The sequence below is a fragment of the Lissotriton helveticus genome, chromosome 3_1, assembly GCF_964261635.1.
Source record: "Lissotriton helveticus chromosome 3_1, aLisHel1.1, whole genome shotgun sequence".
NCBI lineage: Eukaryota > Metazoa > Chordata > Amphibia > Caudata > Salamandridae > Lissotriton > Lissotriton helveticus.
Genome location: NC_136061.1, coordinates 2,068,746,125 through 2,068,763,054, shown reverse-complemented (window position 1 = coordinate 2,068,763,054; position 16,930 = coordinate 2,068,746,125). Strand labels below are relative to the sequence as shown.

Genomic DNA, 16,930 nt, shown 5'->3' with positions numbered 1-16,930 from the left:
ATGATACAAGAACTACACTAACATAATTGGGCATAGGTAATTACAGAAATTGAGGGGGCACTGGCCCAGAAAACCCCAATCAATAACGGGCTGAGGCAGGGATATGTGTTGGCCCCCCTGATGTTCTCCCTGTTTATAACAGATATGCAGGTGGTCCGAGATACAGCCAAGGGAGTCAGCTTCAAAATGAATGGAAACCATATTGCATGTCTCCTGAATGCAGACATTCTTGTGATAATGTTCTTAACAGAGATTGGCTTGCAAAGGAAGTTGGCTGTGTTTATGGAATATTGTTACCATGAAAGGCTTGTGGTTAACATGAAGACCAAAGTTCATGGCTTTGGTAAAAAAAATAACTGCAAGGTTTAGGTGGCACTTGGTCCCCAACAAGCTGGATTTTGTAAATGAATACAAGTACCTTGGTGTATGGTTTGAGAAGAACTTAAAATTGAAAATACATATGGAATCACTTAAAGCAAGAGCACTTGCCTCGGTAAGCAGTCTAAATAAGTTTAATAGAGACTACAGAGACATGTCTTACAGACCAGTGTTAAAAACCTATGAGACTATGATTCGCCCCCAATTCCAGTACGGAGCCGAGTTGTTAAGCCTAAGTGGCAAACATTGCTGGGAACCAGAGTAGAAAAATGTTTGAAAAGTTTACTCTCCCTAGCAAGTTCCTTAATGATCCGGGCAATAAGAATGGAAACAGGTATGACATGGAGTTACCAGTCATGGCCAGCAGCAGTGAGATTCTGGCAAAGGCTGAATGCTGGAGAAGAGCAAAAGGGATCATTATGGTGCAAAAAAGAGACCATGAACAGTAAATTAAGTTAGGCCAAGAGAGACATGAAATTTCTGGGGGCCATATGTAGAACTGAATGTTGGGCTATGTACCCAGAATCTGCATATAGAAACCTCCAGGAGTGAACTCTGAATTTTAATAAAATACATTTCTAGGGAACAGGCGAGGCAGTACCTAAAAGGGAAGCCTTCAGTTCACTTTATGCCCAATTCTCGGAATAACAAAGAATGGCTCCCTAATGTGGATTTACTACCCAACCGGTGTCTTTGATATGAATTGTTAAGGTTATGGTAGTGTATTAACTCATGCTATAGAAGCGACAAGATAAAAATGGAGATGATGGATGTGGAGGGTAAATGCATGTGTGGTATGGTGTAAAATGTGATAACCTGCACATGCTAATGGATTGCTTAAAATCCTTGTCCCTTAAGAAGCTATTTTAAGAATGCTACTCATTAAATTATATTGATATCGACAATGTTCCTGTCGGGTGTGAACAAAATTGCTTCAAAATCTGTACATATCTTTCAACATATATTCAGACATAATTGTACTACTTATTGACTACGGAAACACCCTCTACGCAGGTACCACCGCTAAACTCCAGAAGAAACTACAACGAATCCAAAACGCCTCAGCCAGGCTCATATTAGACATCCCACGCAACGAACACATCTCTGGTCACCTTAAAGACCTCCACTGGCTACCCGTCAATAAGAGGATTACTTTCCGACTGCTTACCCACGCACACATATCACTCTACGACATCGGACCAGATTGCCTCAACTTTCGACTGTCCTTCTACACCCCCTCCCGCCAACTGCGCTCTTCCAGCCAAGCCTTCGCCACTGTACCTCGCATCAACAAAACCACCATGGGAGGCAGATCCTTCTCATACCTGGCTGCCAAAACATGGAACTCACTCCCCGCTTACCTTCGCCTCACCCAGAATCACCTAGCGTTCAGAAAGCAGCTTAAAACGTGGATATTTGACAAATAATCCACCTCCCCTTCCTAAGCGCCTTGAAACCCTCTGGGTATGTAGTGCGCTATATAAGTGCTATGACTTGACTTGACTTGACTTGACTTATTATGACATCTAGATTCAATCATTGAGTGCAAATCCAAACCAAGAGAAGGGTCAGTAACTGTTTTAATCATTGAATTATTTTCCATTCATGATTTGTTTTTTGTCTGACACCCTATAGTATGCATAGAAATTATTTATAAAAACGGCGCATCAATTCAAGTCAGTGAAATGTGACATAAAGTGAATTATTGTGACTGAGTGACATAACAATTAGTGATCTATACACAAGTGATTGGGGGATGATGAGGGGGAGAAAGAAATTTAGAAGCCCAGTCTCTGATTTGATAGTTATCAAATCCAACGCGCCATATTAGTTGGCTGTGGTATGCTGGACTCGGTTGACTGGTCCCTGTAGGATTTTTTGTCGACGTTTCGACCCTATTGACGCCTTGGTTGTGGGTCTCTGGCGGGTCTTCTTCAGGACGGGGGCAGGGAAAGTGATATTGCGCCTGTTGTTTAAATTGAAAACCATCAGGTTCGGATTTTGCACAATGCTTCCATTTAAAAGAATAAAATGGATTTTAAGATTAAAAATCCAGGATTAAATTATGGCACCTTTAAATCGTGTGAAAGCAGTGACACTGCTAATGGATATGCACTATTTGAATGTTGCTTGTGCAGTACAGAGTTTTATGATCTCCGTAAGGGAATTTTTAATGGACTATGTGAAGGATTTCCTGCTTTGTGTCGGCTTTAACTTTTGTATGGTACTACTATTGCTTGCTCTTAAGTTTTTTTGAAACAATCTTCGTCTGTACACATTTTAAGACGTTAAGTTTTTATGAATTTTATGATTGATTTTATTGGTTATAAATGTTTTATGATATTTAGCTGTATGTGTATATATATAGTTTTGGATACTTAGTGGGTTTTTATATTGTTTTAAAACAAATTGTCTAAATAAACAGATACTCTCCGCAAAGGGGCAGCAAGGGATGATTACAGCCGCATTCACTAACTAATCACTCAATAATTAGCATGAGTAATTATGCTTTGGTCTAGATGCCCACCTCCAGGATCCTCTGCCAAAAGACCCAAAATTAAAGCACAAGTGAATACAGTACGGAGAGGCAACACAAAGGAAAATATTAATATTGAACAATTATAATTCCACAGAATGAGAGCAGGAGTCTTCGGTGTCTGTTGCTTCTTTTTATTTTCAAAGTGCTGCGGTATAAAACTCATGCAGCCAGCACGTTTCATCCTGAACAGGGCTTCTTCAGGGCAGTAATATTACGCAATGATCAAATTTAAGAACATCAGCTTCTGAGCAATGTTATAGCTTGCTCTATTTATAGGCACACAATATGTCCAGTAAACTGAGGAAATGGAAGCAGAAGCAACAAAACACATCCATACTGATAAGTGAAACAATGTCTGTATTGGCCAAGATCACGCCGACATGAATCAAAAGACGTTGACCGAGGTACTCGCGGCTCGTCTCCTATCGCTGTAGTGTTTAAATAAACATTCATTGACTGATCTTAAATTTTGTCACAAGACAAACTATATATTCTGATGACAATAACAAAGCAGTCAAACATTGAAATGTGTTGCTTTCAAGTGGAAAAATGGTTTGAGTAATACAGTCTTAAACGTAGAAGGTCCAATATTCTTAGTGGAAGGTTTTCCTTTCTAGCCCTGCAAAGGAACCATCAGATAGAGAAGGGGCAGTGGGAGCAGGGCAGTGCAGTGGCATGGGGCATTAGTTCAGTACCATGCTTCTATCAAATGCATAAAGGAAAGATAATCTAAATAGAGGAAACGGCTGGTCGGAATAGTCAGCACAAGTCTGCTTCTAAAACAAATCTGAATATAAATTGTTCCAACTACAGTGAAGAACATTTAAAATTCTGTTATGGACACAGAGGTGGGACTGTATATAAATCAAATGCTTAAAGTCCCCTACCACTATTTGCATCCCCATTTTTGATAACACAAAACTCACCGAAGTGCACTGTAGCCTTGGCACACACTGACGCAGCACATAACTCGCTCCTGGTTGACTTGATCTTCTCCAAGATATTTACACACAATGTTGCCTCCCAGGCTGAAACCCACCACTATTAACTGGGTCTGAGGATTGGTCTTCTTAATGTTGCTGACCATTGCTCCGAATTCCCATGTGCAACCTGTAAGTCAAGAGGTTGAGAAACATATGCTTAAAATTGTGTCACTCAAACAAACCGCTAGAGGTAAACACTAGTGGAAATCAAGTTGCAAGATTCTCACCATACGTGAACATGCGTGGAGAAGTGAGCTCTATAGTTGGCAAAGCTCCAAGATGATTCAAGACTGCACACCTGTAACCATTTTTCTGGGCGTAATCAACAAAGGTACGGATGTAATGTTTCTCGCTGTGATTGGCTATTCCGGGGCATATCACCATGGTGATGTTCTCTGATAATTAATGAGAGAAAGAATAGTGCATTAGACTTTAAAGTGATCACAAAGCCTTGGCATGAGGAGTAGAGATTTTATTTTGTTTCAAGATGATCTGCCAGTCAATGTGTGTTTTAGCAATACAATATGCTTACGATGGGACTGTAGACTTAGGGGTAATTCCTGGAATTAAAGTGATTATAACCGAGAATCAACAAGAGTCCTAGACTTCCACAAGTATTTTATTCTTCCTGGTGGAAAACTGCATAAGAGTAAACAAGTGTACACAAAAGTTACTTGTAATCCTAGTCTCCCATCACGAGAGTCTTTACTGAAGTCAGAATGTTACTCAGGAGATTCAGAACACATAAGAAAGTGGATGCTCAAGAAATGTAAATGGATTTATGACACTCAACAATGTCAATTTCATTAACAACATTATGTGAAAAGGTGTTTTGGGGTCCGCTCAGACAGCGGGATTTATTCACAGTTTATTACTATCAACTTTCCCCTTAACAATATAGGTCTCATTTAAGGCGTCACTTACTAATCTAAAAAGGCAACCAAATCTACTTACATACTTGGGTATCGAATTTGCAAAGTCTACTTTGGCAACTAAGAAACATTTAGAAACCTCCTGCCGTGCAGAAATTAGATAAAACTTACTGAGGAATGGTCTCCAAAATTCAGTACATAGTGGGGGAGGGCTGAAACAGTTCAGATGCTTATTGCACCTCAAGTAAACTTATCTTAATACGTCACACCTGCACCTTTTCCACTCTTCTTCACATCTCTCAATGCTCAAATCACAACATACGCATGGAAAGGGAAAAAGGCAAGAATTTCCTCACATAAATTACAATGAAGCAAACAGGGAGGTATTAACCCGCCTATTTTGGGGGGGGTGGCTTGGCACCGATTGAGTGAGCAGCAAGCTCAAGAGCTCCGGTCGGCCATCCGCCTTTTATCGACATGCTGACGCCCTGAGCAGCAAGTTTGGCCCCCCCCCCCCCCCCCCGAGGCGCACCCCTGCAGCTAGCAAGGGAGAGCGATGTGCACCAGGGACTGAAAATCCCCTGAAAGCAACCAAAATCAGTGGCTGTAGCCGCGCGGACTGAACCAGCACGGAGAGATAAGACGGCAACGCCCCCCGTAGAGGGACTGACGAGAGGAGAAGTAGCAGGCTGGCAGCGTTACTGGAGCTGCGGTGCCTGTGTCTGCGGAGACCCTCCCAACCTACCTTCTAGTGAGTTTTGGCCCAAATATCTGCAGATCTACCCTTGCGACAGCGCTGACAGAAAGGAAGGAGCAGAGGGCGGCCGCGAGGTGCACCCAGATGGCGGCGGCGGTGGGAGAGGGGCTGATGCGGTGAGGAGTAGCGGGCTAGCAGCATTTTAGGTGCTGCGGTGCCCATGCCTGCGGGGGGCCTTCAGGGGCGGCTGGTGACATTTGAAAGTGGTAGGGCGTAAAATGATTGGCATACTGCGCCGTGAGCCCGAACCACCATAAGAGAAAATTTTGAAAGTAGAGAAGAAAAATGGTGCACTTTCAAGCAAATTTGAGAAAGCAGGAAGGTTAATAAAGCAATTGCCAGCAGTCAGCAGACAGTCACTAACTCACTACACGCACCAGCACGAGGTCTAGTGTGACTGTGTGCGCCGGTGACGTCACCACACACACAGCCATGGCCAATCGCTACTGCATGGCTTCACTGAAGTCACACAGTGATTGGCCATAAATCTGTAATGACAGGTACACAGGTATTACTGCACAGTAATTACCACAGTATGTAGAATGGTAATATTTAAAGACTGTAGAAGTGGGTGTCTTAATTCCTCCATCTCTCCCTTCATTCTCTGCTAAACCTGCCCTTCTTTCTGTCTTAGGCCTTTCCATCCTACCTTCTCTCTTCCTTCCTCCTTTCCTCTCCTCTCCTCTCCCATCCCCTCCCCCTCTTCTCTTCTCCTCCTCTGCCGGTCACCCTCCCCAGTCACCCTCCCCAGCCCAGCCCGCCCCTCCTCTCCTTACCTCCACTTCCTTCATGTACTCTCCTCCCCTTCTCTACCCTTTCCACTACCCTCCTCTGCTCCCCTCCCCTCAATTCTCCTCTCTCTACTCTTCTCTCCTTCCCCCCTCTCCTCCTGTCCTCTCCCCTCCTCAGCTCTCCTCTCCTTCTCTTCCCTTCCTTTCTTCCAGTTTCCGTTTCCAGAAGGGGCCCTGGCACTCGTCTCGCAGGCCTCATAGTCAGTTTTCCAGGCCTCCTCCTAATGTTCCGTTTCGCGCTGACACGAGTTTTATCATAAGAGGCGCAAGCCGGAAATTAGTCTGCGCGAGACACTAGTGTGGAGGCAGCACAGCCCCCAGTCAGGGAAGGGAGATCCTTCAACATCATGAGAGGGCCCTGGGGAGACAGGCCTTCAAGCCTAATGATGATGATTGATGCAGGCGCGGACGACACCCCCACACCTCTCCAGAAAATTAAAAGACTATTTTCCACGGTACACATCCCATTGGTATCATCCTATGATCCATCAGCGCTGGCCCCTGTCCTTCCTCGCGCCCCAAGGAAACCAAGGCTCGCACTCTTTCTCTTCCTCATGCCGGGCGCGAGGGCGAGAGGCTTCTCTGCAGCTGGGTGGGCAATGGTTTCGAAACATTATTTTGCGAATTCTACAACCGGTGAGTCCCAAAGTGTGAAGATCACAGAGCAGAGATTTCACTAGGGAGGCACTGGATGGTGGGCGTGAGCCCTATAGGCCAGCCGCGTACCACTACCAGAGTGATAAATAAAATGTTGCACACAAACATATGAACATTACATACCTGACACACGACCAGAAGAAACAGCAGGCAGCGCAGGCGAGGTGGGCACAGTGACGAACGCCAGCCAGCTGTCAGACTCAGCAGACAGTCACTAAACTCACTACACGCACCAGCACAAGGTCTAGCTGCCGCGGCCCTGGCGGCGTGAAGCGGCACCCTTGGCTCCCTTGTAAAGGTGGAAGCCTGTGCACCGCGCATGCTCGGGCTGGTTATAGCCCTGTACCACTCAAACAAGCTGCCGCAGCCCAGCCCAGCCGCCCCACCCCCAGGCTTCAGCGGCGTGACGCGTGAGGTGAGGAAGGAGTCGAGGACGGAAGGTCAAGGAGAATTGGCAAATACAATTGTATTTTGCCTGCTTAGCGTGCGTGCGTCCATGTGGCTTAGTGGGGCTACGCCCCAACGCCCCAATAAACGCACCGCGCCTGGGGGCCTCCTCTCCTGCCCACTATTGCGACCTGGCCTGAACGGAGGGGATAAGAGCCACCCCTGCGACTGCACCGGCGGAGAGGGCAGAACCGGACACAGCCGCGGGGCGAGTCACGACTGTGGCACCTGACTGAGAGGAGCAGGAGGTAGCAGGGGGCTGACTGCCCTGCGTGGATGGAAGGGGACGGTGAACGCAGGTGTATATATCCCCCCACTCCAACTCAGGACATGCCCTGAGCAGAGGGAACCCGAAGGAGGCTGTCCTGAGAGAAGGTGAGAGGAGTCTTGGAGACTGCTGGGAGGGCGGGACGGAGGCGCCCGCTGAAGGCCGTGGCAGCAGATACGAGTGTTGGGCCGATGGGACTGATTGGTACCGGACTAGAATGTAGGCATCTTCCCTGTGAGATACAGCTAAGTGAACCCTGAGGACTGGCAGTTTATCACTGAGCAGGTGACAAAGTCCCCCAACCCCCTTCCTGCCTCTGATCAGCCTAGGGTGGCGACAGTACCCTCCTGCTTGTCCAGACAGAGGGATCAAAAGAATGCACCATAAATATGGAACACTCCTGACGGGTTGAGCAAGCGACAGGGGACACCAAGACCGCAGTAGAAGTAGCAAGCCTGGGAGTGGGCGAGAGGGTGCGCAAGCTCACAGAGCGTCTACCAGGACCGCGGGCGGCGGAGAGCATCAGAAGCTGCCTGGGAACCTACGTAGTGCCAAAGGCACCACAGATTTAAGTGACATAACGGGGAAGGTCCCCAAGAAAAAGGAAAGGGAAGAGCCCATAGTAGACAAACCGATGGATGAGGGGGATAGTTCCCACTCGCAGGCGGAGGGTCTCAGACACCCCCCCCCGTTGCAGGACATTCTACAGACAATCAACTCATCCAGTGAGCTCTTGGAAACTAAAATTGATTCGCTCAGCCTAGACTTGGGCCTACTCAGGGAAGATCATAAAAAGTTATCGGACTGCGTTAGACCCAAATCTCTGAAGCGCTTCCGGACATGGTAACCATGGAACAGCGCATACCAGCGCTAGAGTCGAAAGTACAGACATTAGAGTTCCGTGGGGATGATGCAGAAAACAGATCACATAGGAGCAACATAAGAATCATAGGTCAACTGGAGAAAATAGAAGCCCGCAACATGCTGTCCTACCGGGAAAACTGGATAAGAGAGGAAGTAGCTCCAGAGGTTCTGTCAAATTTCTTCGCTCTAGGGAGAGCACACAGAGTCCTGGTGAAGGCACCTGTGCCTGGAGCACCGCCGCGAGTGGCGATAGCGAAACTTTCACATTTTAAAGAGAGGAACCACATACTTACCCAGACGTGCCTCAGAGGAAAACAGAGGTGAGCAACTCCATAGTGTGAATCTTCCCAGACGTCTCAAGAGAGGTCCAACGGGAAAGAGGGTCCTACAGAAAAGAAAAGCCAAGACTACAGCAGCTTAATTACAAATATGCGATGCAATACCCAGCCACGCTGCGAGTCACTACAGAGACGGGCACAGAATTCTTCAGGACATCACAGGAGGCGACCGACTGACTTGAGAAGCAAGGAGGTGGGTGCCATCAAAAGAGCCGGAAAGGAGAAGACGGAGACAGAACCGATCCAGAGGTCGTCGATACAATAAGGGAAAATCTGGCCCAACACCAGAAGAGCCACAGAACGAGGGCCAGAAAGCAATGCTGGAAGTGGCGCTGATCAGCGCCAAAGAGAGGAACCTTGTACTCCCTGAAGGAAGCGACGCGACAGCGGACACTGGTTCAGAAAATGGATCTAGCGAATCTGAAACGTTGAGTGTGGTGCTTCCAGATGTAACTCAGCAGACGGCGGACAATATCACCTAGACGAAGGGAGTGAGAACTTCCCAAGAATAGGTTGGAGCAGAACTGGATGTGCACAACCCAGCCATGAGGTACATGGACTACTGGGGGGCGGGGGGAGTCCTGATGGGACAATGGGCCTGAGAGGAGACTGCAGAGACTGGGAGAGCGGCAGACAAACAGCCTTCCCCTTGCAATTGACTCTTCAACCTGCAAGTAGTCACTTGCGGACTTTTGACCTTAGTTTGGATGGGGGTTTTTTATCCTTCTTATCCTGGGGAGTGGGAGTTGGGGACAATTTTTAATGTTAATGGGAAGGGGATACCTTGAGTTGCAGCATATCAGGAAACATGCCGGTTTGAGTGGGAAGAACGGCCAGGGGATGGCACACAAGGAGGATGATAGGTCAGGATCAATGATACCTCCTAATGGCTGATCAGCAAAAGTATAAATGCATAACATGGAGCATACAGGGTATGCACACAATGACGAAACGCCACAATATTCTCTCGCACATACGAAGGAGGGGGTGCCCAAATATCCTTAATACAGGAGACGCACCGCACTCAGAAAGAGGGAAAAGCTTTACACAAACGATGGGGGGGCCAACTTTTCTATACTACCTATTCAGCATATGCACGGGAGGCCCTAATATGGATCCAAGCAGGGGTCCCATTTCAGCTGACAGAGTCTCTGGTGGGCCCAGAGGGGCAGTACGTGGCTATAAAGGGGTGTCTAGAAGGGCGGGACATTAGTATGATTAGCATCTATGCCCCTAATATAGAGCAGCCAGCCTTTTTTGCAGGATTGAGCCATTGCCTGACACAGTACCCGACGGGCACTACCGTAGTGGGGGGGGCGACTTTAACAGCGTAGATGATATGCTCCTAGATAGATTGCACCCACAATTGCACAATTCGCAAGCAACACGTGCCTCGCAGGTGTTTACGGCCTGGAGGCAGGGATGGGGGATGCCTGGAGAACCCTGCATCCCCAAGATAGAGACTACTCCTACTTTTTGGTGGTCCATGAGGTGCATGCACGGCTAGATGCCTTCCTGTGCTCCGCAGACATGCAGTGCAATGTCACTGCAGCAGAATACTTAGCACGCACAACATCGGATCATAATCCATTGGTCCTCTCCCTGGGATGGACGCATCCCATATCAGCGATACTTATGTGGAGGCTTCATCCTGATACACTTGAATACCAGGTCTTTCGAGAGGAGATCAGGGAGTAAATAGAGAAATATTTTGAGACAAACATTGGGACAGCCTCCTCGCCAAATGCTGAATGGGACTCCTTCAAGGTGGTCTTGTGTGGCCAAGGCATAACGCGCGCTACGGGGGTTCGGCGAGTCACACTAAGAGAAGTGCAAGGGGCGTAAACAATCCTCCGAGTGTTTGAACTTAGGAGGCAGAGGACTCTCAGAGCTCCAGCAGACGCTGTAGAGGCCAAGGAGGAAGTGGCGAGGCAGATAGAGAGGCTTAGATGCTTTGACTACAAGAAATATTTAGAGCGCACCCACGCTGACCGAGACAAGTCAGGGACCCTCCTAGCATGGCTAGCAAACCCGGTGATTAGGAGCCACCCACTGGTGGAAATAGAGGACGAGACGGGTAGTGGCATCTTCACGCAAGCAAAGATCACCAAAGTCTTTGCCAACTATTATGCACAGTTGTACAGAAGGTCGAGGGAGGGCGATCAAGCAGATGTGGGGGAATATCTTGTGGGCCTGCAGATAACGAGATTGGCTCCTGAGGAGGTGAAGAGCTCGGAGCAGACATAACGTAGCGTGAGGTACGAGTTGCCATTAAGGGAATGGCAAGGAACAAAACTCTGGCCACTGCTGGCCTGCCGGCCGAGTTTTATGCAAAGTATGTGGGAGAGCTGGCCCCCAGATGGACTACCATGTATCAGGAGACCCTAGGAGCTGGAATACTTCCGGAAAGTACTAGAGATGCCCTTATCGTCCCGGTGCCTAAGCCTGGGAAAGAACCACACAAATGCACAGGCTAAAAACCCCGGTCCATGTTAAATATGAATGACAAAATCCTGAGCAAAATATTAGCGGCGCGCCCTCTCCCATATATGCCTGAACTAGTCCAAGTGGACCAAGCAATATTTATCCCTGGGCGGAACATGGCCATAAAGATTAGGTGACTTTTGGCCGTTATGGATTCCACTGAGTATAAGAAGCGCGAGGCTGTGGTGTTTGCAGTTGATATTGAAAAGGCATTTGATTGCTTGGAGTGGCCTTACCTCTATGAGGTCTTGTACAAGATGGGATTGGCCGGAGGATTTATAGCATGAGTCCGATTACTGTATACGTTGCCCGCGGCCCGAGTGCGCACTGGACTAACCATTTCTCCCAGGCAGAGGGTCTAGAGGGGTAAGAAGAAGATGTGCCCCCTCTACCCGCTCCTGTTTGTACGGGCCATGGAGCCATTGGTGTGCAGGGCGCGAAGCGGACAAGATTACGATGGTTTAAGAGTGGGTACAGCACTCTATTGCGCGGATGACCTCCTACTGTTCCTCGGTGATAGGGAGGGCGAGTTGAGAGGAGCGCAGATAATGCTACCCAGTTCGGGGTCATCTCTGGCCTTCAGGTTAATTGGAGGAAGTCTAGCCAGTACCACACGATACCTAATGCACTCCCGCTACTTGATCTTGGTCTCCTGAAATTGGAGCCCAGCAACCTGCAATACTTGGGAGTTGAAATATATCATGAGCTGCCAGAGTTAGAACAATCAGATTAGTAAAGTCGGCAATAGAATACTGGAGCACACTGCCGCTATCAGTGGCAGGGCAGGTGGCAGTCCTGAAGATGGTGGCCCTCCCGCGCCTTCTGTACTACTTTGGAAGCCTACCGGTGAGGATCCAGAGAGCAATATTCAAAGATCTTGACTCACTAGTCACATCATTTATCTGCGGATCAGGGCGCAGAAGAATAGCACTGACTTCATTGCAGTGCCCAACAGCAGAAGGGGGACTGGCGGTCCCAGATTTTGAGGGGTATTACATTGCCGCCTAGTTGTACTGGATGATCCAATGGTTGGCGGCGAGTTGTGGCCCAGAATGGGAACAATACCCTGCTGCACCTGACACTGCAACCCCGGCAGAAAATTTCCTAAGGGCCCCGACGGAACACGTCAGACGATACCATGGAGACCAGAGCGGTGGTATGTTGTTGGGCTCAATACCAGAGACGGGTGAGGGGTATGGGGGGGGGGTCAAGATTCCCTACTCTGCAGACATACCGATCACAGTACTGCGATGGTTGCCATAGGGAGCTCATTGGGCGGGGTTAGAAGATTAGGGCTGACAAAGATGGGGGATCTATATCAGGACTCTGAGCTACTACAGTCTGAAGAGCTTCAGGCTGCATATGATCTGCCCGAAGGCCACTTCTTTAGTCATGTGGCCCTCCCCAGAAGGATTAGGCAACACTGGGGTGGAGGGGGTACGGAACCACAAGCGTTGGAGGGATGTAGGTATGTGGCACTCTCAGCATGAAGAATCTAGACAGTCTCCTGCCTTTATAAGGCAATGAGGCAAGATATCAAAAGCCCCTGGAGCGCTTGAGATTACAATGGGAGGAGGATCTTGGCAAGCAGAACCCACAGGTAGAATGGGACAAGATTCTAGAGCGGACCCCAAAAGTGTCCAGGAACGCACAATTCACATTGATTAATTTCCTTCCTGGAAAAGAGAGCAGGAGAAATGGGCGGGCCCAAGATAGACTGCTACTTTAGGAGGCTAACTGAGGGATAGGAAAAATAGATAGGGCCAGAGCTTGGGAGAATCTAGTCAGTGAACTAGCAGCGGATGGGCAGGATGATAACGAAGCGGGCACCACTGTGAAACCTAGAGGAGGGACAAAATAGACGAGAGCATCAAGAATAAGCCTGACATGACTATTCCTTCCCCATTTGAATTGACACTTTGTGTAATATATTCTTTACCTTGCTGTTTTTATACTTTTTCAATAAAAAAAATATTTTTAAAAAAATGAATAAGCCTGACAAGTGTGGTAAGAGGCTAAGACAACTATCGACAACTAGGAACCCACTAATACTCGGGGTTCAGAATGTGCATGTAAAGATGCAACTCAAGGAGGGAGGGGGGATAGTACTGTTGGGGGTCATGTTTAATAACTGTACCGAAATTGCTAATGACATGTCCTGTGTAATAAATTGGAAATGCGTAGGATTTATGACTGTGGCTAATATCTTCGAAAATCAATAAAATGTGGTTGTAAAAAAATGATCCCGCCCAATTTCTTCTTTTACCCAACGGCCTTCTTAATTAAACCAATTCTTTGGTGGCTACACACATCGGCTCCTCTTAGCCTTACTTCGGTGGGCATAGAGGTGGATTTACCCACCCCTCTCTCAACCATAAATATTCTAACAACAAAACATAGTAAGGTTCCCCATTCTTACCAAATCATTAAAGATTCAGCCACTCCTCTTAAAAGTTAGATCAATGTTTTCTTCCTAGAATCAAAGACTCTGAACTTGCCTCACTATGGTTCAATCTATCAATAACACGTGATTCTAACCCCTCTTTCTGGGAACAGTGGGCTTCTATAGGTTTATTATATGTCAAGGACATTATTTCCACGGAAGAACCACTAACCTTTACTGCATTAACAACTAAATTCACTATCTAACCAATTGATTTTCATTATTTTGCGTCCCTAAAAGTTGCCCTTAGGGGTTTTAAGAAACCACATAATGCACACGGTCTCAACTTCCTCCATTCTTTAGCATCTAAAAGCCATAAAGTCTCCGTAATCTATAAAACACTCAAGAAAACCGCCCTTATTTTCACGGACGTAGTTGGAAAAAAACATGCGATGCATCAAGCATAATATAGATCCATACCACCATTGCAATGGCCAGATATATGGAAGTCTATGCTAATGCATAAAGTTTTGCAGCTCATGTTACACTGCAAATTAAGGACAGCATATAGGGCATTCTGGACTCCAGCACACATGTATAAATAATTGCCAACACCCTTTGAGGTGATCTAGAACATCTGTTATTCTACGGCAAACAAATTACTCCCTTCTGGCAATCTGTTCAAGCGACACTTAGTTACAAATTCAACATATAAATGTAACTATCACATACCATAATCTCCCTTGGTGTACATACATCAGACTTGTATATACTAAACTCATTGTCATCTTGGGACTGTTTCCTCATGAACATTTTGCTTGCATTGGGTATCAAAATGATCCTTGCAAACTGGAAAGATTATAACAAAATCAATCAACTTTATCGCTATCCACTAGTAAATCGCCATGGCCAGACGGGTTTCCGGCTGAATATTATAAAGCCTACCAGCAGGCCTTAGCGCCGCAGCTCCCCTCAATGTACCAGAGCGCACAGGAATCAGGAATACTGGCAAGTACACTTTGAGTCCTCATTAGTGTTCTTGACAAGCCAAACAGGAATGCAGAACTGATCAGCCCATATTGCACTCCTCAGCACAGACTACAAAGTGCTAACCAAAATATTAAAGTGTAGATTGGCCCCGCTAGTACTGCAACTAATACATGCAGACCTCCTCGCAGCACGTCGTTAAACTTACAACGCTTCTTCCGTGTGGAGCACTACTCCAGGGACAAATGGGCACACGCTGGGTGCCTGGTTTTAGACCTGGAAAAAGCATTTGATACACTCGAATGGGGAATTTTATTCGCCACACTGCATAAATATGGCCCAGGAGACGAATTTCTAGGCCTCGTTAAACTACTCTACATACGGCCGATGGCCAGGATCAAGACAGGCCCATATATATCGCAGCAGGTCCCAATTGAGCGAGGCACGAGGCAGGGCAGCCCACTCTCCACTACTATTCGAGCTAGCCATCGAGCCACTAGCCAAAGCACTGCGCAGAACGCAGGACGAATGGGAAATCTCCTCAGGTGACGGTAAACACACAGACTCACTATATGCAGATAATCTGCTAATATACCTCAGGGTCGTCAGGCTACCCTGCGATGCAATACAAAAAATACTGATTGAATTTGCCTTCTTGTCAGGGCTCAGAGTGAACTGGGAGAAATCGTTTCTGTACTACTTTGCAGAGTCCACTCCAGACCCACAATTAGTCATCAATGACAGGCCAGTACCCTATATACAGGGACCCACCCAGCAGACCTACTTGAGGTCAACCTGTGACGGCCATCACGGCAGTGAGGGCGGAGAGGACTTTCTGGAGCACCCTGCCACTAACAGTTATGGGTTGGATCGCATTGATAAAGATGGTGGTACTCCCACTCCTATTCTACCACTTCACAAACTTACCACTACACCTTAGGCCGCCATTATTTAAAGGTCTTGAATCGGATATACCGCAATTCATCTGGCATGGCTGGTGAAGCAGAGTAGCACTGACCAGAATTTAGCCCCGACCGCCCAGAAGGGGCCTTTCCCTATCCAATATGGAGCAATATTATTTAGTGGCGCGTTCCAATGGATGGCGAGGTGGCAAAGCGCGTGTCAATTAAAGGACACCATAACGCAAGGACTCACTCACTCCCAGATAGTGGCACTGTTTCACCTAAGCAGAAAGGGCAATGCACCTACCCAGTTGCTGGTAAAGGTGGCATAGCACTGTTTCCGCCGCAGCCTACGCATTACACACTGGGTAACCCCGTACGCACCTTTTCTCCCCATACTCGGTGCACCCCGGCGATATCAGGCAATCACTAACGCAGAACTTACCCAATGAGAGGAAGTGGGCATACAAACACTAGGGAACCTATACAATGATGGGCATCTCATTCCGTCCAAGGACCATGCCATAGACTCTGGCTTGCCGCAGGGCCAGTTCCTACTTCATGCAGCGGTAACACATGCACTGTGCGCGACATGGGAAAGCGTGACACAGGCACCTACAACCCATTTAACTATACAGTACCTGCATGAGTTGGGCACAGGCGCTGCCCTCTCACCAGATGGTTTGCGGATTCCCTCAGTGTGCACACGGCACCACAACTAATCTCCATTCGAGCCCAATGGGACACAGACCTGCAGAGACCTAGCACGGAGCGGGAATGGGAAGACAGTCGGAAGCCCTACACATATCCCCCGCAATGCCAGATTCTGACTTACCAAATACTATAGAACGCATAAAGCCTACCCGACGCCAGCCAAAATTAACCAATATTTGGATTGCAAGGATGCCAAATGTCCATGGTGTTATGCAATAGGCAGAGATTTACTACACATGCTGTGGTCCGTCATAGCTAACCAGTCATATTGGGGAACGGTCACCAGATGTCTAACCCGGTGTACAGAACGTGCCCTAGACTGGACATGGGAGACATGCATATTGGGTCTGAAATAAAGACCCAAAAAATCAAAGTGGCATCCCGCTACATAGCCTTGGGAATTATAGTGGCCAAGCGGTTGCTCATGCAATGCTGGAAATGCATAAAAGTACATAGTATTTATAGTTCTACATCATAACAAAAATCCAACACTTCCAATTTATCAATATACAGGAGCTAGAAAGTTAAAACAACAGACTATAGAAATATTGATAAAAAACAGTATA

General features: G+C 47.3%; 1 protein-coding gene across 1 annotated transcript in view; it reads right to left on the bottom strand.

Annotated features, from left to right (window-relative positions):
- Positions 1 to 16,930, bottom strand: part of ABHD2 (abhydrolase domain containing 2, acylglycerol lipase) — a 420,974-nt gene that overhangs the window by 312,914 nt on the left and 91,130 nt on the right. The window contains exons 4-5 of the mRNA XM_078683196.1: positions 4,128 to 4,295; positions 3,844 to 4,027 (exon numbers count right to left, since the gene is read on the bottom strand). Coding sequence (XP_078539322.1) covers positions 3,844 to 4,027; positions 4,128 to 4,295 — 352 coding nt within the window. The remainder of the gene's footprint in view (positions 1 to 3,843; positions 4,028 to 4,127; positions 4,296 to 16,930) is intronic.